The following is a 26,030-nucleotide window of genomic DNA, read 5'->3' as shown; positions in this document are numbered from 1 at the left end:
TATTTTTGAATTACTCTTTTCCTTTTATTTGGAGATAAGTCCAGGCATGGAATTGCTGGATCACAGTTCTATTTTTACTGAAACTCACTTCCATATTCCCAGGGTCTAAAAGAGGATCTGGAGCATAGTAGGCACACAGTTGATGTCTGCCATGTGAGTGACGTGATCAAGTACAGTTCAGAGAAGCAGAGGAACATACATCAATAGGTAATATGCCCAGTCACAGAATCTAATTCTAAACTCATCATTCTGAAGTTTAACTTGAAAAGTACACAGATGTTTACACTGAAGAAACGTTCCCTCTCTCAGGCCCTGTCAGAAAGTGCTACTGAATTTGCTACAGTATTTTTAATTCTCAATGACATCCTGATTCTGTTTCTAACATTTCCTGTTATCTAGCATGAACTAACCAGTCTGTTCCCTAAAACCCGCTGTTTTGAGACAAACAACTATGAAGGCTGGTTCACTTCCTTAAGTACGGTAACAGATCATTTGTCTGACACTATTGCTGGATCTCTCCTGTATAAACACCAGGCACAGACTGAAAGAAAACAAAGACATCTCTGAGCATGAGCAATAACAACAACAAAAAAAGAGTCAACAGATAAGAAAATGAAACGTGTTTTGCTGTTCACCATTTACCAAAAAGAAGTGGCTACAAAAATCAAGGTGATATAGGAAGAGAGAAAAAAAGAAAGCAGAAGAAAGAGGAAAGGGAGTAAAGGGTAGCAGAAGTAACAGCAAGAAGATGCTGAGGAGAAGAAATAGCTGAAAGGAAAGAGAAGAAAATCCCATTAGACCAATTCAGAAAGTTGAGACACACGGTATACAGCTTTTCAAGTTTTAGCAATCCCTTATGACCAACCTAGATAGATAGCATGTTGAAAAGCAGAGATATTACTTTGCCAACAAAGGTCTGTCTAGTCAAGGCTATGGTTTTTCCTGTGGTCATGTATGGATATGAGAGTTGGACTGTGAAGAAAGCTGAGTGCTGAAGAATTGATGCTTTTGAACTGTGGTGTTGGAGAAGACTCTTGAGAGTCCCTTGGACTGCAAGGAGATCCAACCAGTCCATTCTAAAGGAGATCAGCCCTGGGATTTCTTTGGAAGGAATGATGCTAACGCTGAAACTCCAATACTTTGGCCACCTCATGTGAACAGTTGACTCATTGGAAAAGACTCTGATGCTGGGAGGGATTGGGGGCAGGAGGAGAAGGGGACAACAGAGGATGAGATGGCTGGATGGCATCACTGACTCGATGGACGTGAGTCTGAGTGAACTCCAGGAGTTGGTGATAGACAGGGAGGCCTGGCATGCTGCTATACATGGGGTCGCAGAAAGTCAGACACGACTGAGCGACTGAACTGAACTGAACTGAAGGACATCACTGCAGTGCAGTGACCCCAACCTAGGAGCAAGGTCAAATCATGATGTTCTCCTCTCTAGCCAGGTGGCACCAGTGATAAAGAATCTGCCTGCCAATGCAGGAGACACAAGAGATAGGTTCGACTCCTGGGTCAGGAAGATCCCCGGAGTCAGGAAATGGCAACCCACTCTAGTATTCTTGCCTGGAGAATACCATGGACAGAGGAGCCTGGTGGGCTACAGTCTGGTGGGTCACAAAGAGTTGGACAAGACTGAGCACACACGTACGCACACACATTCATCTCTCTAGCTACTCAGCCAACAGTTATTGGAACCAACATGGTGCTGGGCAAGGTATAAGTATTTGATAATTCTTAAAACATTGTGCCAAAAAAGTAAAAGTAAAAAAAGTAGGAATTTAAGAGTACTAACTTGCCATTTCCTAGAAATCTAACCTTTTTACAACAATCACTATGTTGGACAGATGAATAGTTAATAAGGTTACATAAAAACAGGACCACCAATTTAACACAAATAAAAAAGTAAACATATAACCCAGCTATACATGACCAGTCCACCTCTTTCACACCCTCAAATTAAAATAGACCCATCTGTCCAGCAAGTTTGAAATAATGTGAACAGACTCACCATCAGTAGCAGCAATGGTAAACTCATCACCACAGGAGACTCTGATCACTTGTTTTCCACCTAAGGGTCCCCCCAGCAGGTTGATTCCTAGACGCTTCTTATAATTTCCAACGCCCAGCTGTCCACACTTGTTGCAGCCAAAGGTCAGCAGCCGGCCTCGCTCTGAGAGAGAAGCAAAATTAAATAACCAGGTACAAATGGTCATGAAACAGAGAAAAGGCAGACAGTGCAGAGTCCCGCGGACCAGCTTCTGGTTACTGAGAGTACACAAGTATAAACTGCCACATAACTTCGGACCTAGGGCAGTTAGGGGAACTATGACCAATTAGAGAGAGGGAATGACTCAATATTATATGTTCTTTTAAAAAAAATAATCGTATTTATTTATTTTTGGCTGGCTGGATCTTCACTGCTGCAATGGCGTTTTCTCTGGCTGTGGCGAGTGGGAGCTACTCTCTCATTGCAGTGTGCGGGCTTCTCATTGCCGTGGCTTCTCTTGTGCAGCACAGGCTCTAGGGCATGCAGGCTTCAACACCTACACCTACACACAACACCTGCAGCACAGTAGTTGCAGATCCCAGGCTCTAGAGCACACGCTCAGTAGCTGTGGTGCACAGGCTTAGCTGCTCCGTGGCATGTGGGATCTTCCTCAACCAGGTATGGAACCTGGGTCTCCTGCATTGGCAGGCAGATTCTTTACCACTGAGCCACCAGGGAAGCCCTATATACTCCACTTTAAAGGTGGGAAATGGGTACTATTTAACTTAGAAAACTTATAGATGGTGCTAATTAGAGACATTATTTGCCAGAAATTATAGGTATGACATTTTCCTTAAGAAATGTATTGATTATACATTTGTAATGATTACCAATAAAACATTTACTTGAATGCCCAAGTCGTTAACAAGATAACACTTGATGATGGGGGGAAATAAGGAGAATACATTTAGTTAAGAAGAGCTACTACTTGATAGAATAAAATAACCTGAAATTCTAAGGCCTGTGCACACAGTTGTAAATCAACTCACCATCAATAGCAGCAGTGTGAGTCTTGCCTGGGGCGATTGTACGAATCTTATAAAAGGACAACTGTTTGGCCAAGGTAAAGGAGGTGGTGTAGGGAACTTCGTGGTATGCCTGGAACAAGATAAGCAAAGACTCATGAGGTAAAAAATAGAGGGAAAATAGGCTGAAAATATTGTCAGGGTGACCAAAAGGACTTTCAAGCAAATCATGTTATTAAGAAGGTACCAGGTAACTTTTCATCTCCAACAGAATAAAAAAAGAAATAAGTTCAATATGTAATCAGAGAATTTAGTATGAGATTGGACTTTCTGACAACGGAATTTTAAATTCCTAAATTAGGGTATGCAAAACATGAACTCTCCATCCCAGAAGGCATCTATATAAGGACAGAATCATTGACATTTGTCTTAGTTATACACTGTGCATAGCTAACAAAAACAGGGCAAGGAATTAAAGAATCTTGAAGACTCTCTAACCTACTAAGCTATCAGTTTACTGTGACCTAATTTTACCGACAAAGTTCTCAACCTGTTAAAACCCACATCCCCTTAGATTAGCATAAAAATAAATCTTGTCATGTAAGTTTAAAATTTCACAATATAATGCAATAACAAAACCCAAATCAAGTAATGTTAATTCTGAATATATCTTTTCAAACTACACAGACACCCTCCCAAGACTTGCTCCAAATGTGTACTCCCCCATTTCACAATCACTACTTTAAAACAGAGATTGCTTAAAATTAATTCCATTTTTTTCCATTGAGTCAGCAAACTTGTCTATTAATACGAATCTTTAGAAAAGGATGAAAACTCATACTACCACAAAGAGAGGACTAGGGCTTAATATTAGAGGTGTATTTTACGACATGCTCGAAGGAGGTAATAGTAATTACATTTAATAAGCCTATATAGGATCAGTGATTTGAGAGTAATCTTAAAAACTCTTCTGGGAGGTGATACATGGAAAAATGTTTCTTTTCATAATGTTAATTTTCTTGTGTTTATATTTCAGGGACAAGGTAGAATCTGAATTCCATCACTTGATTGTTTATAATCAACTAATTTATTGAGGTATAATGTACTATATAATACTATACAGCTTGATATATTTTTCTATAGGTATATAAACATAAAAACTACCCAGATCAAGATCCAGACCATTGCCACCATCCTAAGCTCTCTCCTGTCTTTCCTGTTAATGCCTATACCCCTCCTCCCAGAAGTAACAGAAGTGGTTACTTCTGTAACCACTATTTTGACTTCTGCCATAAGTTAATTTTGCCTTTAAACTTCAAACAATGGGCATCAGTGGGCTTTCTAGGTGGCACTAGTGGTAAAGAACCTGCCTGCCAATGCAGGAGATGTCAGAGATGTGGGTTTGATCCCTGAATTGGGAAGACACCCTGGGGGAGGGCATGGCAATCCATTCTAGTATTCTTGCGTGAAGAAGCTCATGGACAGAGGAACCTGGTGGGCTACAGTCCATGGGGTCGCAAAGAGTCAGACACGATTAAAGAGACTTAGCACACACAAATTTCAAATAATGGGTAGCATATAGTATGTATTCTTTTGTGGCTGGCTACCTTTGCTGGACTTAGTATCTGTGGAGATCCTCACTTTATTCTTAAGTGGTCACAAACCAATAATGGCATTTCCAAAGAAATTTCCACCTAGAGAGGTTCTGATAGTCTATTTAGGACACCAAATGGGATACTCACTTCATGGTTGATGATTCCAGACATGCACTGATTCAGACCCAGTTTGTTGAACTCATTGAGTCCACAGGCTAACACTTTGCCTGACTGGGTCAGCAGAAAAGTCCCATCGCAGCCACATTGAACCGCGACAATAATTAAGGCCTTGGGAACATCCACCTGCAAGAAAAAAACAAATTAGAAAAAAAAAATCTACCCAACATAACTTGTATTAGGAAAAAAATCCTCAAATTCTTTCAAAACTGTAATGTCCTGCATTTAGCAGAATGACTACAGGGAGTTCTATTCTCTTCAGATTTGCCCAGCAGCTTGGAGGCTACTGTTTTCAATAAGGAGCTTAAGTTTTATAATAAAGAGGCAACTGCAGGTCAGCTAAATAGATAGCTCCTGTCAAATTTTAGCAATAGGTACTTAGTTACTACTTAGGAACACTTCTCAGAAAACACTGGGGAAGGAGAAGCTTCAATCTATTACTGATTTAGTCCTCTGAGATACAATATCCCATGATGGTTACAGAAGAACTCAGACCTGTGGAGTCCCAGTCATACAATAAGTGAGGTGACCAAGGATTGAGGCAGCAGCCAAGATGTCTGAAGGCTCATATCCCTCTGCAGTTAACTAGACAGGGCTGGAGAATGGTGGGGGACATGATGGGTGTACCTGTGAATCTGAAAACTCAAACCTTCTAACAATACTAGAGCCTTTTCAGGTGAAGAGGAATAGCTATGAATTCTACTCAGTGAGAATGGTCCCACAGATATATCAGTTTATTTTTAAAATGTAAATAAACATCTTTAATAGTGAATGCTATAGCCGATTACAGTTGGCCTTCCCGTGGGTGAGCCTGTGTCCCAGGGTGGGAACGTGGCCACGCTCTCTCTCAGCTGGTTTCCCCTCCCACGCAGGCTCTGGCAGTGCCCGCTTCCACAGTGCTGAGGAATTAGGTATTATGCTTCATACACTATGACCCCAAATACAAACAACTACTTCATCTGGTGTCCAGCTGTGGAAGGAGGAAGGGAAATGGCTGTGCCAGGTGAAAGGATAGCATATTGCTTTCTAGCATCTTTCCACGCAGGGTGTGTTTAGCTTGATGTAACTTTTTCACTGTACATGCTAATTTCAGTGCTCACTAATGAGCAAGCTGTGACTCCAGAGTGTCCACAGTGGCTACATCATTTCTCAACTTTTCATGACTTAGGCAGATGACAAGACCACAGAGTGCTAAATTAGGAATCCTGGATTGTCAATCTCCCAGATAGGGAATATTTCAGAAAGAAAACACCCTGATATGAGGCGGCAGGGAAGGAGGACTTATTACTGAAGGCTGTGTGACCTAGACAGGCTCTAAGAAGAAGCTGCCTCTGATTTTACCTTTTGTGGTGTATAGTAATCCTCTTCTGAATCCAAACCCAGGCGTCCTGAGACAGACATGAGAAAGAAAATCATTAATGTGAGGGCTCCTGTCCCAATGAAAATGTTCCATAAGATTCTCTTTTACTAAATTAACACTTAAATAGAGGCTGCATGACATGTTTAGAGGTGCACAAGCTTGAAGTCAGGCTGTGCCCCTGCGAATAAGTGTAGAGTCAAGGCAACACCTACCATATTCACCACAGCCCCAAGAGTAGACTTCTTTGTTTCGTGTCAAAACCACCACATGATTATCTCCACAGGAGACCTGCTCCACTGGATTGCTCAGGAAGAAGTCCAGCTGCATGGGTTCTAAGACTTCAGCACCAGCAACCTTGTCCACCCCCATGCAGCCATAATAGTCAGATCCAAAGGCATAGAGCTGACCTTCATCTGTGAGAGGAAGGAAAGCAGAATCCACCAAATGAATTACTTGTTTTGTCTAATGAGAAAGCTGGACAGGACTGGAACGAGGACAACCTCAGACACGGAGCTCATATGAGATGACTGCAGCAGAGAAATCTGACAGACTGTCTATGAAGCCTAGAGTTCTTTGTATTTAGAGGGTCATGCATACTGTTATGTAACAGTTTTTTAAAAAATGGTGGGATGATTGTGTTAAAAAGGCTTAAAATTTTAAGCCTATTTTACATCTCTACTTTACAGAAAAAAAAGGAAGCACAAAGCAATCATAAAGTGAATAACGGTAAGACCAAAACTAAATTTTAGCTCCTGATTCCTGATTTAGTATTATCTACACCTGACTAGGTAGTGAGGTTATTCCTTCTCAGCCCCCTCAAAATGGGACAGACAATATATTTCTCCTAGTCCCACCTCTTTTGTTACCCACCTGCTTTCTCCTTGCTTATCACTCCTGTAATGCTATATCAAGTTGGGCATGTTGCTATTAAAGTGTATATTTGCTCACTGTCTTTGGTTCTTTGGAATCTTATCTTTTGTGTAAAATCCCAGCTAAAATTGCATAGAATTAAGTACATCACTCCACCTGAAATGCACCTGGGTGCGTTCTGCTGCTGGCTTACCTGTTACACAGACAGTGAAATCATCACCACATGACACCTGACGGATAGCTTTGCCTTGCAACTTTTCTACGTGCTTTGGCTGTCGGTAGGAGGCTTTGTCGCCATGGCCCAGCTGACCATGGAGTTTAGTACCCCCTTGCATGTTCTGTGAAATAAACAGGACTTGTTAAGTTTTAAACTTTTCATGCGAAAGCAAATCTTTAACATCACTTCTTATCAAGAAAAACAGTAGGAAAAAGAATCAGCTGATAATTAAGAAACGAAAACAAAACAAAAAGGTAAGGGCATCAAATCTTTTAATGACAGATAGTAAAAATCCCCTGCCAACAGATAAAGATTTTTTAAATATCTTATCAGGACTTAAAAGGAAACATTCCCAATTCTGTCTTTTTCCTCCAAGTCTAAGGTAAACTAATTATGGGTGATAATGAAAACAATGTCTTTATATAGTTTAGCTTGATTTTTTCTATAGGAGGACAGGCTCTTGGAAATCCTTACAAAAGTTTTTACAAATTTTGGTCACAAAGGGGCTTCCCTGGTGGCTCAGCTAGTAAAGAATCTGCCTGCAATGTAGGAGACCTGGGTTCGATCCCTGGGTTGGGAAAATTCTCTGGAGAAGGGAAAAATTACCCACTCCAGTATTCTGGCCTAGAGAATTTCATGCACTGTATAGTCCATGGGGTCGCAGAGTTGGACACAACAGCGTCTTTCACTCCCTGAAATATGCAAGTCATGAGGAATTTGGCTACATCAAAGAGGCTGCTAGAAGGCACTGACAATAGTCCTAAATGACTTCCCAGCAGTTTTAGAGAGGCGCGACATTCTTCCCATTTAATAGCTCAACTGTAAGGCCTTCTATAAATGTTTTTTAAGGCACTAATTTCACTCTACCTCTAGAAGTACCCCCAGAAGCTAGTCTTCAAGTGAGAGGATTTTTGGAAATAATAGCAAGCTAAAACTCTGTAACAGAGGTCAAATCACTCATTCTTTCTCTCAACCAATAGCTGAGTGTCTACTCTGTCACACGCTGGGGATAAAGCCTGTCCTCTTGGAGAACTTACCTGAAACTACTGGAAAAAATGAGCTCCCTCCAGAAGGAGGAAGAGTGGGAAGAACTGAGGTTCTAAGACAGGTTGGGTAATGAAAAAGCAGCATGAAGTGAGCCTAAGAAGGCACAGCTGAAGAGACAGGAGGGAAGCCAAGAGAACATGCTCCCGTGGAAGCCAAGAGAGGACAAGGCTTCCTGCAAGAAGGAAAAGTGACCAATATGTTAATACTAGAGGTCAAGCAAGGACTCAAGGGCACCTATCTGTTTTGTTTTCATAATTTAGAGGTCATTTTGTCAAGAGTAGTTTCAGTTGACTGGCAGGTGAATGAGGAATGAGTGGGAGATAAGAAAAGAGACAGCAAAAATATGTAGTATGTTCAAGGTGAGAGAGAAGGTAGAATCTAGAGGGGAACAAAGGAAAATTCTACTCAAGATATACCATCTTCAATCACTGATGGAGGTCTTAGAATTTTCCTGACATGGTACACTACTTCATTTATTTACAAAGCTACTTCACAGATATAAGTTGCTCTTAAATGCATGGTAATAGAACAGAGTAAACAAGTGACTTTCTGAAGTCACCCATCTGTAAATGAGAATCCAGTCTCCTGAGTCCGAGCCTTTTAATTCTTTCTCTCCTTCTCTTGCTCTCTCTTTCATTCATTCATTCAAAAAACACTTAAAAGTGCTCTAACATGTACCAGGCACTTGGGATACATCAGTGAACTAAACAGAAAAAATCCCTTCTCTCAAAAGAGCTTATATTCCATCATCTTATGCTGCCACTTCTGTAGCACATACTCAACCAACAAAATTCTTATATATCCTGGGCCCAGTGAGGTGCACATCATTGTTCTAAAGTATGTAGCTTTCACTTACCACCCAAGTGTATAGCTCCTTCTCCACTGTGACCACAGCAAAGTGGGTATTCCCTGCACACACCTGCCGGGCACTACAGCCACTCTTGATGACATCCAGTTTCTGGGGAGTGGACTTCCCACCACCCCAGACATAGACTTCACTTGTTCGGGATGTTACCACAGCAATGGGTGCTTCAGTCACAGTGCTTGACCTGCCAACAACCCCCAGAACAAAGGCACATTTAACATAAAAATTATATCAAAGAAAAATGCTTTCAGCCTGTTCCCTGAGTAGAACTGCCAATTATGGTATGAGAAAGTATGTTCTTTCTCGACAACTTACTCCAACCCTCTATCATGGCAGGCTTTGCAATTCTTGCCTCAGGGCTTCATCACAGCTCAGCCAGATCAGATACTAGTCTGATCCATAACACCTACACTTTTCAACTTTTCAACATTCACCACGATAATGAGGTCCACTTTGGTAAGAGGGTGAAATTACAGCTTTCTTTTCCTCTGAAATGACTATTTGATATTTAAATGGATGCTGGGCTTCTGAAAGGATGCCAAAGGCTTCTTACTGGGATCAAACAATGTCCAGACCCAAGAAAGAAAGACCCCCTGGTGGTAATTTAAGATATATTACTTTTTTCAAGAGTCTCCTGAGCATTACCTTGGTCTCTTTGTAGGTGCATTAAGCAGTGTGACTTTTTCCTCCATCTCTCTACCAAAAGAAAAGCAAAGATATATGAGAGAAATAATAGGCTCTATATTGCACCAGTGTCTCTTTAAAACCTTTCACAGACTTAATCTTCTGTAAACCATATGCCTCATACAATGTTATAATACTTTTAGCAAAGTACTTCGATACAACTCAAACAGTTACACAGGCCTAGCATTAGACAATTCATTAACCACGATGAGGCCAGCAGTCTGGGATCATTTGTTTTCTATCTCTGAGGAATGTTCTAGGCTGCACCAGAGAGCCTTGAGAACTTCTTTCTGATGCACATTTTAGGAACCTGCTAACATCTCCATCTAGTCTGTCCAGTGACTCCCTAAACTCTACATTTCTAAAGGTCAGCTCATTGTCTTTCTCCCGATACAGATTTTCTTCCTTACTCTCCTGATTCTTTAACCGGCACCTTCAATCCTCCCAGTGAATTAGGCTTAAAACTTCAGCGATTTTGGATTCAGCTGTCTTCTTTTCTTCAATATTCAAATTCTACAGATTCTACTTGTACAATGCCCTTTATCCTCACCTGTCCTTCCCAGTCTCACCACTTTAGCTCTGGGCAACTTTACTTCCCAACTAGGCCGTTCAGTTCAGTTCAGTATGTCCAACTCTTTGCAACCGCATGGACTATAGCACACTAGGCTTCCCTGTCCATCAGCAACTTCCGGAGCTTGCTTAAACTCATGTCCACTGAGTCTGTGAGGCCATCCAACCATCTTACCCTCTGTTATCCCTTTCTCCTCCTGCCTTCAATCTTTCAACCTTTCAATCCTTCAACCCCAGCATCAGGGTCTTTTCCAATGAGTCAGTTCCTTGCATCAGGTGGCCAAAGTATTGGAGCTTCAGCTTCAGCATCAGTCCTTCTAATGGATATTCAGGACTGATTTCCTTTAAGACTGACTTGATCTCCTTGCAATCCAAGGGACTCTCAAGAATCTTCTCCAACACCACAGTTCAAAAGCAGCAATTCTTTAGTGCTCAGCTTTCTTTATGGTCCAATTCTCACAGCCACACAACTAGGATATGGTCCAACTCTCACATCCATACAACTGTCCAACTAGACTGTCAGTTCAGTTCAGTTCAGTTCAGTCGCTCAGTCGTGTCCGACTCTTTGCGATCCCATGATTCGCAGCACGCCAGGCCTCCCTGTTCATCACCATCTCCCAGAGTTCACTCAGACTCACGTCCATCGAGTCCGTGATGCCATCCGCCATCTCATCCTCAGTCGTCCCTTTCTCCTCCTGCCCCCAATCCCTCCCAGCATCAGAGTCTTTTCCAGGGAGTCAACTCTTCGCATGAGGTATCCAAAGTACTGGAGTTTCAGTGTTAGCATCATTCCTTCCAAAGAAATCCCAGGGTTGATCTCCTTCAGAATGGACTGGTTGCATCTCCTTGCAGTCCAAGGGACTCTCAAGAGTCTTCTCCAACACCACAGTTCAAAAGCATCAATTCTTTGGCGCTCAGCTTTCTTCACAGTCCAACTCTCTCATCCATACATGACGACTGGACAAACCAAAGCGTTGACTAGATGGACCTTAGTCAGCAAAGTAATGTCTCTGCTTTTGAATATACTATCTAGGTTGGTCATAACTTTTCTTCCAAGAAGTAAGCGTCTTTTACTTTCATGGCTGCAATCACCATCTGCAGTGATTTTGGAGCCCAAAAATATAAAGTCTGACACTGTTTCCACTGTTTCCCATCTATTTCCCATGAAGTGATGGGACCGGATGCCATGATTTTCATTTTCTGAATGTTGAGCTTTAGGCCAACTTTTTCGCTCTCCTCTTTCACTTTCATCAAGAGGTTTTTTAGCTCCTCTTCACTTTCTGCCATAAGGGTGATGTCATCTGCATATCTGAGGTTATTGATATTTCTCCCGGCAATCTTGATTCCAGCTTGTGTTTCTTCCAGTCCAGGGTTTCTCATGATGTACTCTGCAGAGAAGTTAAATAAGCAGGGTGACAATATACAGCCTTGACGTACTCCTTTTCCTATTTGGAACCAGTCTGTTGTTCCAGGTCCAGTTCTAACTGTTGCTTCTTGACCTGCATACAGGTTTCTCAAGAAGCAGGTTAGGTGGTCTGGTATTCCCATCTCTTTCAGAATTTCCCAGTTTATTGTGATCCACACAGTCAAAGGCTTTGGCATAGTCAATCGAGCAGAAATAGATGTTTTTCTGGAACTCTCTTGCTTTTTCCATGATCCAGCGATGTTGGCAATTTGATCTCTGGTTCCTCTGCCTTTTCTAAAACCAGCTTGAACATTAGGGAGTTCACGGTTCACGTATTGCTGAAGCCTGGCTTGGAGAATTTTGAGCATTACTTTACTAGCATGTGAGATGAGTGCAATTGTGCGGTAGTTTGAGCATTCTTTGGCATTGCCTTTCTTTGGAATTGGCATGAAAACTGACCTTTTCCAGTCTTGTGGCCACTGCTGAGTTTTCCAAATTTACTGCCATATTGAGTGCAGCACTTTCACAGCATCATCTTTCAGGATTTGAAAGAGCTCAACTGGAATTCCATCACCTCCACTATCTTTGTTCGTAGTGATGTTTTCTAAGGCCCACTTGACTTCACTTTCCAAGATGTCTGGCTCTAGATTAGTGATCACATCATCATGATTATCTGGGTCATGAAGATCTTTTTTGTACAGTTCTTCCATGTATTCTTGCCACCTCTTCTTAATATCTTCTGCTTCTGTTAGGTCCATACCATTTCTGTCCTTTATCAAGCCCATCTTTGCATGAAATGTTCCCTTGGTATCTCTAATTTTCTTGAAGAGATCTCTAGTCTTTCCCATTCTGTTGTTTTCCTCTATTTCTTTGCACCGATCGCTGAAGAAGGCTTTTTTTTTATCTCTTCTTGCTATTCTTTGGAACTCTGCATTTAGATGCTTATATCTTTCCTTTTCTCCTTTGCTTTTCGCCTCTCTTCTTTTCACAGCTATTTGTAAGGCCTCCCCAGACAGCCATTTTGCTTTTTTACATAGCTCGTTGGTAAACTAGGCTGTAGTAGCACCTAATTGGTCTCACCAAAGTTTCAACCCACTTTATTCAGTCCTGGACTGACTTAACACTGATATTAGTATTGCTAAATAACTTTTCCTAAGGTTCCATCTCTCATCACATGAATTGCCCTCTCAAATATCCAACACTTCCATACAATTCCCTGAATACAGCACAAATTCCTTCATCTGGCATTCAAGATCTCTACCTACTTTTAAAGGGTTCCTTCCTTTAGTTCCCATGTTTCAGCTCAGGGTTCCCATTCTGCCTAAACCAATTATACCTGAAGACCTGGGGCGGTGCTTAAGCACCAGTAATTTTTGAAAGTTCTAGTGGTGTTGCTATTGAGAATGCCAGGTCTAAAACCTCTAGTGCAGTCAAATAGGACTTAGTACTTCCTGAATATTTTCACAATTCTCTGTGTCTGTGCTTTATCTGGAAAGCTCTGTCTTATGTTCTTCCATCAAAGAACAAAGTTCTAAGGAAGTACTCTCTGTAAATCTCCAATTATCTCAATAAAAATGGCAATTAAAAATTATCAATGGAAATATTTAAATAAGAGATTTAAACAGTGATTATACTGTTAGAAAATAAGCCAGATAAAGAATTTAAATATGCCTATCCAGCCCTAAAGGGTGACTGCCTGAATATGAATAGAACATAAATAAAAGGTTACAGTGTTGCATCTGGAGTGTTATATGTAATTCTAGGCACTAAAACTCTGGCTAGAGATCAACTGGAAAACCAGAAAAGATCAATTTAACACAACAGAATAAAGGTACTGACCAAAGAACAGAGATTATGGAATTAGCTATACACTTAATGCATCCAAGGGCAAGACTTGAATTTGAATGTTGGGAAGATTCACAAAGAACTGGCAGAAGAAGGAATTAGTAAGGCAAAAATAGCGTAAGAGGATGAAACAGAGACTAGGACATTTAAGAAGCATAAAGAAAGTCTTTTCTTTTGAGCTAGGGTTTGAAGCCTCCTACAAAAGGTGAGGGATAAAGGGCCTTCCTTCTACCTCTAGAGACCTCTAATACTGAATAAATCTCAGAAAATAACCCGTCAGGAATCAGTCAAATTCGACTATGGGACATGGGCAAAAGGTATCTGAAGAGGACCCCTACAATTACAACCTATCATCGAAACAAGTGCACTAAAAAGCTATGGCCCAGTCCAATCCTACACTCCTATCCAACAACTGTTGAGCATCTTGTGCCAGGCCTGGAGCTGAGCCCTTTATATGCATTGCCTCCTTCAATCCTCAGCCTACTTCACTTCATAGCGAAAACTAAGGGTCAGAGATGTTAAATAACTTGACAAAGACAGTGACAGAACTCAGATACAAACGTAAGGATAACTGAGTCCACAGCCCTCCTCTCTTAATTACTACACTCTCATGCCCAAACTCTAGAGTAGAACTCACAGAAGATGGGGGGTCTAGGGCCTCATCAGGATCGATTCAGAACAAACTAGCAGGGGCAAGGGAGGTCGAAGTCGAGCGATGAAAACGGAGATGCTGGAAGAAAACAGCACCAGAGTGGCCAGGTCAGGAAACATCACCCTCTCTCTGCGGTACTCTGGTCAGGCCTATACAGTTAGTTGACCATCTACAGAAAGACAATGAAGCGACTTCTTTGTTTTTTACCTTCTGCGTTTCCTGAGAAGGGGTCTATCCAGAAGTTCATCTGCAGTGGGTCTCTGCTCAGGATCCTAAAAAGTACCAATGAGTTAGTTTTAACTTAAAGGAAATGGGCGAAATGGGATCTAAAGAGGCATTTTACTTTTTCTTAGAAGGCTGTAGGTTTGCTATTCAGAGACCACTATATATCACCCTTTTTATTTCAAAAACCTATTATGTCACATTCTATGCTTCATGCTCATTATCATCAGCACTTACATGTGAGAATGAGAATGTACCTTCTTCACGGATTTTAACTGTTAGGGTAGTGGTTCTCAAATTTCAATATACATAAAACATAAGAATCTCCTGGAGTACCTGTTACAAATAAAGATTTCTGGGCTTTATTCACAGAAATTCTGATCCAGAAGGCCTGGGGTAGGGCCCAGGAATCTTCATTTCCTTCTTGTAAGACTTGCCCGCCCCCTGGCGATTCTCATGCCCGTGGTTCCTGGACTACCTCTGAGTAATACTGACCTAGAGCTACACTGCAAGGCAACTGTGACATTTAGAACTATATACATTCTGTACATGAGGAATTCTAAATTACCTCTTATACAGTTTATAAAAATTAATCTTGATTATAAAAAATGGAGCACAATTTCACAAACTAATAAAGGAAGAATCTGTTGGCTGAAGCACACAGCTCACATGAATTGCCAATGCTTATTCATCTGAATGGACTTCCTTGGTGGCTCAGATGGTAAAAAAATCTCCCTGCAACGCAAGAGACCTGGGTTTGGTCCTTGGGTTCGGAAGATCCTCTGGAAAAGGGAATGGCTACCCACTCCAGTATTCTGGCCTGGAGAAGTCCATGGACAGAAGAGCCTGGCGGGCTACAGTTCATGTGGTCGCAAACAGGCAGACACGACTGACACTTTCACTTTTCATTCACCTGAATACAGCCACAAATACATCCTACCCTGGGGACGTGGATGTGGTTTTGTGCAAGTTCCTCTGTGCCATACTCCAGACACTAAGGTTGGAAGGGAAAACAGTGAACTGAAATCAGTATGCAAATCACACTTACCTGGTCAAGGCATGCATGGACCATTTGGATCAGTTCCAAAGAGTACTGGCTAGAATCAACTTCCATGGCCCGGATGCCTTGTACAATCTTCACACACAAGTTGAGTGGATTCTATGAGAAAATGATTATTGTATTGTCCTTGGTTATATAAAGATGGCATTACAATCTACCAGTAGGGGCTTTGAGATGTCTGTGCTGATCATATAAAGAAATGGTAATAGCTGTAAATTAGGTCTGACTTCTTTTTACAACTATTAGTATACTTCACTAAGAAATGGCTGGAGATGTACTACTATGATCAGAGAGAATGAAACCAATTGGCCAACACGGAGGTATGACTACGTGACCAACAGAATAATATTCAGAGTATATTATAATCTGACCCCTCAAATGACTCCCAAGAAAAAGGAAAGCAAAGTTAGCAATGCTTCTTGGCTCTAAGTATCTCCTTTGCCAACTAATTTGCCTCCTGATTTATATATCCTAATAATGGTCAGGTGATACTCTGCTGCAAAAGACAAGGCAATGAATAAATTGATAGTGATAAGAAATTATTATAACAATGCCACCACCACCTTTACTGAGAGATCACTATGTAACATAAGTTGCACGTATGTTTTTTAACTCTTGTAAACACCACACAAGGTTATCATCACCAATTCAGAGATGTAAAGTAACCTGCCCAAGACTACACAAACAGTAAAAAAAAAAAAAAAAAAAAAGGAGGCATAATTCCAATCAAAGTCTGTTTGACTCCAAAACTCATTTTCCTTCCACTATATTATTTAAGAAAATAAACTTCAGGGCTTAGAGAAATAAACGGGTCTCATAAAAGGCCAAAGAACTTTGCATTATCTTACATTTGCATCTTCATATACATTAGAAGAGCAGCTCTATAAGGGGAATATGTATCTTTTCTCTTGTTACTGACAAAATAGAGAATCAAAGAGATGAGGTGATTTGCCTAAGTTCTCCCATCTGGTTTGTAGAGGATACTGGATGTGAATCCACTTGTGCTACTCCAATTGCGGTCCATGAACGAGCACCAGAATCGTCTGGGAGTCTGTCAGAAGTGTAGAGTATCAGGACTACGTCTAGACACACTAAAATAGAGTCTGCATTTTAACAAGATGCCCAGGTGATTTCCTATGTATATTAAAGCTTGAGAAGCACTACTTAATACCAGGCTTTACTTTAAGAAGAAAAGAGACTTAAAGGTATTTGTTGTTTATAACACAGTAAGTTTCTAGTAAAACTAAGAGTCAGTGTGTAAGCTTTCACAAGAGACCAAAACACTTTAATGAGTATTATATAATTTGCCTTAGCTTTTATAAAACGATGTAGCTGAAGTATAAGAAGTGAAACAGCTTATCCAAACCGCTGCATCACACAGTTGATCCCAGAGTCAGTTTTAAAATTATAGTCAGTGGATTCAAGGCATGCTCAAACTACTTGATTATGATTTTTTTCAATGGGGAATTCAAGTTGGAAACAAATCTAGTCTGTAGTACTTTACAATACACTACTAAGCCAGTGCCTGAACATTGGTTATTATTTTGCCTACAGTTGATTTCTGTTCAAGAAGTCAGAAGCTCAGGGATAGATTCTCTCAACCAAATTGTACCATTTGCAAGGACAATGTAGGGATAGTACATCAACTTACTGTAGCATCAAATGTTCTCTTCAGTGTAAGTAATTCAAAAATGACACAGCCTACTGCCCAGATATCAGACTTGAAATTGTATTTTACTCCTTGGCAGAGCTCTGGAGACATATAATATGGCGTTCCCACAAGCTAAACAACAAAGAAATCAATCAAAAATTAACTCCTTTTCTGAAGTAACTATATTAATATTTTAACAACTAAATTAAATTTCCCAGGAGTTAGTGATAACTATAGAACATTCATCAGCATATCCTAAAACATTCCCATCAAACAGCATATCCCATCATCATTCTGAGCTGATGCCACTCTGGGGAGAAATCTTATTCATATCAAATGTCCTGGGCCAGTTATAAAGAGACAATCTCTGTGGTGAAGACCTGTGGTAACTTGGGAGGCAGAACAGCTCTGTGATTCCTGGATCACAGAAGATCCAGGCATTCAAGGACCACTGAAGACTTCACAGACTTGGAAAGAGCATACTTGGTAAAAGTTCACCAATGGAAAAAAAAATACAAAAACTGGTAGCGCGAGATGGTAACTGAATAAAGGGGTTTAAAAGTTCTAACTGAAACACACAGTAGTGAAACTCTGTGAACAATTCAATTTAACATTTGTAATACTAACATAGTGAACTTCTTTCAAATTCAAAAAGATCTTCTGAGTTCAAGAATGTGTTGGAAGGAAATAAATGTCCTAAATGGAGGTCATGTCTCTCCCGAGATGAGAGACAATGAGTACCCAAGAAATTCCAGTAACACTGATAGCCATCTTTAATAAGGAAAGTAAAGCAATTTTTCAGACAGCTTACATGACATTTATTTTATTGGATTATTCTTGATAAGAAAAATCCATGCAAGGGCATGACTACTTCCTCAGAAACTCAGTGTAGCAACATCATACAAGCAGACTCTGAGTCCCTGAAGCAGACTCCCAACCCTGGCTATCAGTATCCTTGGATGTTTCTAGATTGCTTGCAGAAATATCTCAATATTATTAAAAAAAAAAATCAGGACAAACTTAATTTTAGTACCTTACATTTTCAAGTTCTGACAGAGCACTGTGAAACCAGAAGAGTAATAACTGGGTTTTATAAGTCCTAAAAGGATCAGATCACTATCGTCAGAGATCAATTTATGTCTACTCTTTATCAATGGTCTTTCATAGGATCAGGTGAGAAGGGAGTCCTGTGGTGCAGACTGTGTATCATATTAAGGATGAGATTGTTTTCTGGGCATCAGCCTTTATTTGTAAAACAGGGTTTCTGAACCAGAAAAAATTCAAAGGAAACACAAGAGACGTCTAACATTTGAAGCTCAAAACATTAAATGAGAGATAAAGTAATAAGATCTACTAAAGATCCTAAGCTGGAAAAAATGGTAAAGCATTTTATTGCTTTTGGAAAAGTCTTTAGTTAGGGTTGGAAAGGGCAATGATGTTTGAGCTGTTATATGGACAATGGCTCTTAAAAAAACATCCGAGCAGGTAAATTAGTGGGTCTAGGAAGAAGACTCCTTTTCTAAGTATGACTTATAAAAGATTTGCTTTATAAGTATGAAGAACTTGCAAAAACATCGTGAAAAAGCATGCAAGATTTAGGGGGTATAGTTATATCTCAAGGTACAAGAAAGGAAAAGAAAAAAAAAAGTCAAGGGGGGATTCTCTGGTGGTCCAGTGGTTATTAGGACCTTACTTAAGGTCCCTCATGCTGTGTAGCACCACCAAATTAAAAAAAAATTAAAAAATTAAAAAATGCCCAACTGAGTTAATGATAACACATACTTACTGTCTCAGCCATGGAATACTCAGAATTCAGTTTCTTTGCTAGGCCATAATCTCCAAGTTTTATCAGGTTTGCCTTGGTCAGAAAAATATTTAATGTCTTTATATCCCTGGGGAAAAAATGCAGTATATTAAATCCATACACTAAACTGTTTTATCTCATCTACCTTCCCGCCCAAAATTAGTACAAACTAAGAGTGTGTTACCACTGCTCAGGCTGTTATGGAATCCAAAAGAGTGTTCATTATTTTCTCATACATTTCAATACTGAGAAGGGAACTTGGGGGAGTAGAGGCAGAAAATTACTTCATCCTCCAGGGATTCACAGCACAGGCACATTCCCCCAAACACTGTAGTCATTAGGAAAAGTTGAAAGGTCAGATTAAAAAAAAGTGCCCTAGGTAATTCCTATAAGGTGCACTGTCTCTTCAATTACCACTGGTGCCTTGAATTAAGTGATATCCAGGCAATTTTAACACTGAGTTTTGTCAAAGTTTCAAATCTGTTAAGGCAAGAGAAGCACATTCCAGCAGCAAAATGATTAGGCCATACAGATCACCTAAATAAAATCATCAGCTATCTTTCTGAAGATGAACTGACCATTTGTAACACAAATAAACTGTGCCTGGTTCACACTGTACCTTCCTTTATTGAAAGATGTGAAAAAATCAGAACAATATTTTTGATAATTTTCAAAAATAAAACAATATACAACTGTAGCCACTCAACAACTATCAAGAACTATATGTTAAATGGACAAACCAATAAAAAAGAAAACTAGTGTATTAATATTAATCTCTAGCAGTAGTCCATGACTCATTTAAGGGTATAATGAAGTGGCAATGTTCTTATAAAGGTTCTCTCCTATAGCTAGAAGTGAACAGAAAGCTGTTTCCCCCTGGTCAAGATCTGGTAAAACTGCATAATTAATTATAAAACAATGAATAAGCTTTTTACTTAAATTAAAAACAAATGCCAATTTTATTGCTCAGAGAAAACATTTACTGTGAATTCCAACTAGTCTAATACGACTTTTATAGTGGCCCTCTAGGCTGTACTGATGAATTAATGAACTCACCTCTAAAATAAAGAGATGACTGAGCAGTAATAAGCTATTGAGGAGACTCTTCCTAGATCACAAACAGTTTAACTTCAGGAAGTGAAGATAACGCCCCTCATTACTCACTCTTTCCTTCCTAAATCATTATCAACGGAAAAGCCTTGACTGTTTAATCAAGAAAATAATAGTGCTGATGGGAGGTACCCAAGGTGGGGGTTGGACTGATAGAAAAGAATCCATCCCATATTCTTCCACTTATTACCTATGAAGGATCCCAGCTTTATGGATACAGCTCACAGCTGAAACAATCTGAAATAGGTACCATACCACCATCTGCAGAGAAAAAATAAATTATACTTGGACTGGAAACAAACAAAAAAATACCATTTAAATAAACAAACGCACGCACACACACACGCAACAAAGAAAACTGCAACTAGAGGTTATGATTCAACATGACTTGACATTTCTTGCTTGTAGGTTGAGTAGGCAAAGAAAAGTGGTAGGGGTAAAAAAAAAAAACAGCGGATTATCATAAAATAGTTTGAACGTTGTTATAAAATATAGTATGGTGAAGCAGACTTGTGGAAAGAAATCCAGGAAGAATGCAAAGGTAGAGAAAACTGGGCATACCAGTATGCAGTAATAGAACCGGGAAAGAAAGCCCATAGAGAATCATGATGTGGAGGTAAACCGTTTAGGAAGCAGCTATAGACAGCTTCCTTGTTAGAGGTTTCCTTTCTCATGAATATCAATCAGAGCCTGGAAGGAGTATGAACAAAAGGAAAAAAACACTCTTCATTGTTGGAAGAGTAAACACAGAACTATAAAGCAAGAATCACAATACAATTCTAGCTTCCTTTCACAGAAATATGAATTACCTCTTCTTCAAACAACTTGTCTTTCTGACGAAGGATTTTATCATACAGGTTCCCTCCTGCAATTAAATAAGAAACAGGTTTGAATTGCTTAACAGAGATCAAAGCTACTAGGATTTTAACAGGTGGCACAGCAAGTAAAATATTCTGCATGAGTGTGTGCATGCTCAATCATGTCTCACTCTGAGACCCCATGGACTGTATCCCGCCAGGCTCCTCTGTTCATGGGCTTCTCGAGGCAAGAATACTGGAGTAGGTTGGATTTCCTCCTCCAGGGGATCTTCCTGACCAAGGGATCAAACCCACATCTCCTGCATTGGCAGGTGGATTCTTTACCACCAAGCCACCTTGTTCTGCTTCCTTTTAAAAGATATCCCCTCTTCCTTTCAGCTCTTCACATGGGTACAAAACTTCCCATCTGTCAAGGACTATATCTGAAATATTCTCTAAAGATTCCCCTTCCTAATAGAAGAGATTCAGTATAAAAATGGGAAGTACAACATTTTTAGAAAAGATAAAAACAAAGACCATTTCTCTAGTACCCTAATTTATGAAAGTACTTTGAAAGTCTTCAAAATCAATGACTTTCTTTTCCAAAACTCCTATTAAAGGAATCTGCAATAATTTGGTAACAACTTCCACAGTCTATTAGAAGATTTGGGTTATACCTGTGAGGTGATGTTTTACAAAAACAGGTATATATCACAATCAACTTCTTTTTCTTTCCACTTCACACTGAAAAGGTTTCCCAAAATTTAGGGTAGACTCTAGATTGCTTTCAATTATTACTCCCTTTACTAACTCACTCCTTCAGAGTAAGTCTGAATTTCCTTCTCCTCTTTATTATCAGGTGACACAGATGGCAAATGATGATGGTTCATTTTATTTCCTATCTGCAGCTATAACTTACACTGTAGTCCTAGTTAAGTTTCACAACTTCTTCATAATTTAGTAACTCAAAAGTTTCAATAAGTGTACCATCCGTTCTAGTTCCTCCTAACCACAAAGGAAGTTAAGAGGCCTCTGCTACTTCAAAAATCTCTTAATATAATTTCATACATTTAGGGTTGAAAACAATCACGATACACAAGAATCTAGCAAATAAATGACAAATCTAGGAGCTCTCTCTTAGAGATTTAAATGAAGAATATGCTTGGACCATTTTAGCATTTAGCTCAAGAATGGGCTTTGGGCATTCTCTTAGGTAATAATAAGTTAGTACAAAATCTATCAAAAATTTGCTACAAATCAAGAACTACTGTAAAATAGTACACTTGCCCGTAAAATAGAAATGTTAAAGTTGATGGGGCTTTATAGATTCATTTAATACAATAACCCTAGGAAGTAAGTACTGCCTATTAGCAAACTTACTTAAGATGAGGAGGCTGAGGCACAGAGAAGTAGTCTGTGCAAGATTACAGAGATTAAAAAGTAGTGAAGCTTAGGATATGGGTTCAGGGTCTATTTTTTAACAAATAGGCTATATGGCTTTTTTTTTAAACAAGCAAAAGGGTTCAAAGAAATCATTTTCAGTCAGCTATGGTCTTTAGACCACTTTTCAGTAGGACAGCTTTAGCTAAAATCATTATAAATAAATATCACCTACAAGATTTCACTAACAAGTGTCAAACCATGCTATGCTTCTAATGCCTGTCATTTCATAAGGGAAAAAAGCTTGAAAAATGAGTGTAAAATTCAACTGAACAAATAATTTGAAGATGGAATTATCATCACAAAGCAAAATTTGAGCATGCAGGGGGAAAATCCCTCCCCTCATTTTGTGGATCACTTCAAAACTTTTCAGGGCCTGAACTACTTCTCTTAAACTCTAGCAGTCCATTTAAAGTTCTTGTTCTTTGTCAATATGGATCTTATTTTTCTCTCCCCCTCAAGGTAAGTATAAGCAATGTCTTGCTGGAGGAAGTCCCACTGAACTCTACATTACCATTACAATATTCCAGCTCAATCAGCAGGGTGGTATTATCCATGAAGTGATTGTAGTAGGCAATAATGTTGTCATGCTGCAGCAGTGCCAGAATAACAATCTCATTCAAGGCATCACGACGTTCCTTCTCAGAGAGTCGGGTCAAATCAACTTCCTTCCACACGACCAATGAGTCATCCTATAACACAGCAACAGAGGTATCGTGCTTTCCTCGAGCCTGGCAGAGAATGAATCCACACCCGGATCTCTGAGCCTAGAAAGAAAACTTCCTAGATGGGCAGAAACTGACTCCTTTTTCTCCTTTAAATAAAACATGAAGACTTTAAAAATTCTGCATACAATTGAGCATCAAAATTTACTGCAGGTCTAGGGAAAGCATTAAAATGTTGTTTTTACTCTTAATTTACCTAATGTCAATTCCAGGTAAAAAATATGGCATGGAGGTAGATCTCAGGGTTTCTATTGAGGGACATTATGAAAGACTGCTAGTCATGATGAGGATTGTAGTATGGTTCGACTATTGGAAAACAAGAGAACTGGAGAGTGGTTATCTATGGCTGATATTTCTTGTAAAATAGACATGTTAAAATTGCCTCTAACTTTATACAGATTTCTCTAGTGGTTTTCATTTATTCTTTATAGATAAGAATAAGTCATGTCTAACAGCTCTGACTCGATGGACATGAGTTTGAGTGAACTCCGGGAATTGGTGGACAGGGAGGCCTGGTGTGCTGTGATTCATGGGGTAGCAAAGAGTTGGACACGACTGAGCGACTGAACTGAACTGAAGGGCTCTGAGTTCACTTTCCTTACACTGTCACGTTCTGTGACTCTGTTTCTCCTGCAATTTTATGTTATCACATGTTTTCTTCTATTCATGAAGACTTATCTGCAGCTCCTAATATTCACTCCATTTTATAACATCTCTAATTTACTGATGTTGTTCCCCAGCTCAGAAGCATCCCCACCTAAATAACCCTCCCTGTCCTTTAGGATTGCTGTGCTGAGCCTTTGAAACTTCAGCAAAAGATCAATGAACCTTCTACTGTGCACTCCCTTAATTTCCTTCCACTGAAATAAATGTCCATTCTTTTACACTTATATACACATACAACTTAAACGCTATTTGTTACTAACAAAACTAACATGTCTTGCCACTGAAATATATGCTTCTTGAGGGAAAAATTTGCTTCTAATTAGACCATGGTAAACTGACAAAAGTAATAAACATTTGATGTTATGGATAATGCTATGCAATTTTGGGGAAAGTGTAATCAAACTTAACTTAAAACAACCTTGGTAATCAAGTTCAATGCAATAATCATGGAAAGGCATGGACAAGCAGATGTGACCCTCCATTCCAGCCCAGGATTTGCTTCTAATTTAAGTGAGCGAGTCACTTAAATATACTACCTTAGTTTCTTCAACTATAAAAATAGGAATACCAAAGCACATCTCCTCATTCTCATGAGAACACTAACAGTAACTCATAATACATTAATCTTGCAACCACCTCTCTCCTCATCCATCTTTTAGACTTAAAAGTACTTGGAACACACAACAGACCTGCAGACAGATCACTGATAGAATCTCATCTTCAGCAACCCCACACTGATTAACTATTCTGAAAGCAGAGTTTTAAGACTTTAGTGATGAAAGTTTATGATCAATTTTGGAAGTAGACTCCCCACTCTAGGGTTTTAATCAGTGAAAGTGAAGTCGCTCCGTTGTGTCCGACTCTTTGCGACCCTGTGGACTGTAGCCCACCAAGCTCCTCCGTCCATGGGATTCTCCAGGCAAGAATACTGGAGTGGGTTGCCATTTCCTTCTCCAGGGGATCTTCCTGACCCAGGAATCAAGCCCAGATCTCCCGCATTGCAGGCAGACGCTTTAACCTCTGAGTCACCATCAAAGAATCTCTTCAAAGGATTTGTATGTGTGCAATAATGGATAGGCGGGAAGGTACCTTTACATTAAGTTCTCAAAGAAGTCCTTTATCCCTCCTGAAGTTAAGAACGAATGGTTTAAAATATACCAAAAAAAAAAAAAAAAAGTATTTCCCAGGCATAAACGCTGCTGGATCATCACTGATGAAGAAGCCCACACGCTACAATCTTACCAACGACCTTTTCGATGATCAAAATAATCTTAAATAATATTACTTTTAAGGTACGTTGCTATTTCTAACTCCAACTTACAGACGGGAAAACTAAGGCTCAGAGAAGGTTCAATACCTTGCTCAGTCCCCATGGTAAACAAAAACGACCGGTTAGAAAAACCAGTGCTGTTACGAACTCCTAGTACAGGAGCGGTGAGGACCCCAAGACAGACACCCCTGAGGGACCCGATCGCTGAGCGAGGACGAGGCGGGGGAGAGCGGGGCCGCTACCTCGGTGCGGCGGTACAGCGTGGCCTCTCCGAAGGCGCCGCGGCCCAACACACGGATGGGGATGTAGTGCAGCTCCTCCTGCTCCGCCGCGCCGCCGCCGGCTCGCGGCACCGGACCGGCGCTGGGCCCCGGGCCCGAGTCCCCGCCACCCCCGGACTCGCTCCCAAAGTCCGAATTGAGGGAGTCGCAGTGTCGCTCGTACTCGCCCAGCACCGACATGGCGGCGGCGGGGACGGGACCGGCCTGAATGTCCCCGGTGGCGCTGGCGGCGCTGCGCCTCTCCCGCTTCAGACGCCGGCCCGCGGCCCCGTCAGCCCCGCGGCCCCGTCAGCCCCGCGGCCCCGTCAGCCCTGCCACCCCGCGACGCTCCATGGCGACTCCTTCCCCCTTGGCCCGGAAGCAGTTCTGAGTGCTTCCGGCCCAGGGGGTTTCCTCCTTTGCAGGTTGTTCCTTTAAGCCCCGGGGCAAGATTTCTTTCCCTCCATGCAGGCTGGGAAAACGAAGCCTCGGGCAGGGGTTGGCGGCGCCCGGTGGAGACCGAATGGGACCAGATGGCTCCCGCAGGGGCAAGGGCGTCCTCCTCGGGTCTATAGACCCCTCCCCTGATTCCTAGCCCGGTGCCCAGACAGTTTTGAGGTCCAGAGGTCGTCCAGTCTCATCTTGGCGCCAGGCCTATCTCAAGGGCAGTCACCGGGGGAAGCAGCCCTTCCTAGCGTAGCACAGCGCTGTTTGTTTTAG

At 40.7% G+C, this 26,030-nt stretch overlaps 1 protein-coding gene across 1 annotated transcript in view; it reads right to left on the bottom strand.

Moving 5' to 3' along the window:
• NEK9 (NIMA related kinase 9) overlaps window positions 1–25,674 on the bottom strand; it is a 39,433-nt gene extending 13,759 nt beyond the window's left edge. Inside the window, exons 1-16 of the mRNA XM_005686129.3 lie at window positions 25,293–25,674; window positions 22,904–23,081; window positions 20,962–21,017; window positions 20,343–20,413; window positions 19,025–19,130; window positions 17,239–17,370; window positions 15,576–15,686; window positions 14,513–14,577; window positions 9,795–9,845; window positions 9,141–9,333; window positions 7,214–7,358; window positions 6,363–6,563; window positions 6,132–6,178; window positions 4,761–4,916; window positions 3,043–3,151; window positions 2,015–2,176 (exon numbers count right to left, since the gene is read on the bottom strand). Of these exons, the coding sequence (XP_005686186.3) occupies window positions 2,015–2,176; window positions 3,043–3,151; window positions 4,761–4,916; window positions 6,132–6,178; window positions 6,363–6,563; window positions 7,214–7,358; window positions 9,141–9,333; window positions 9,795–9,845; window positions 14,513–14,577; window positions 15,576–15,686; window positions 17,239–17,370; window positions 19,025–19,130; window positions 20,343–20,413; window positions 20,962–21,017; window positions 22,904–23,081; window positions 25,293–25,511 (2,002 nt within the window). The 5' untranslated portion in view covers window positions 25,512–25,674. The remainder of the gene's footprint in view (window positions 1–2,014; window positions 2,177–3,042; window positions 3,152–4,760; window positions 4,917–6,131; window positions 6,179–6,362; window positions 6,564–7,213; window positions 7,359–9,140; window positions 9,334–9,794; window positions 9,846–14,512; window positions 14,578–15,575; window positions 15,687–17,238; window positions 17,371–19,024; window positions 19,131–20,342; window positions 20,414–20,961; window positions 21,018–22,903; window positions 23,082–25,292) is intronic.

Source organism: Capra hircus, chromosome 10 (assembly GCF_001704415.2).
Source record: "Capra hircus breed San Clemente chromosome 10, ASM170441v1, whole genome shotgun sequence".
Taxonomy (NCBI): Eukaryota; Metazoa; Chordata; class Mammalia; order Artiodactyla; family Bovidae; genus Capra; species Capra hircus.
This window is presented reverse-complemented; position numbering and strand designations above follow the sequence as displayed.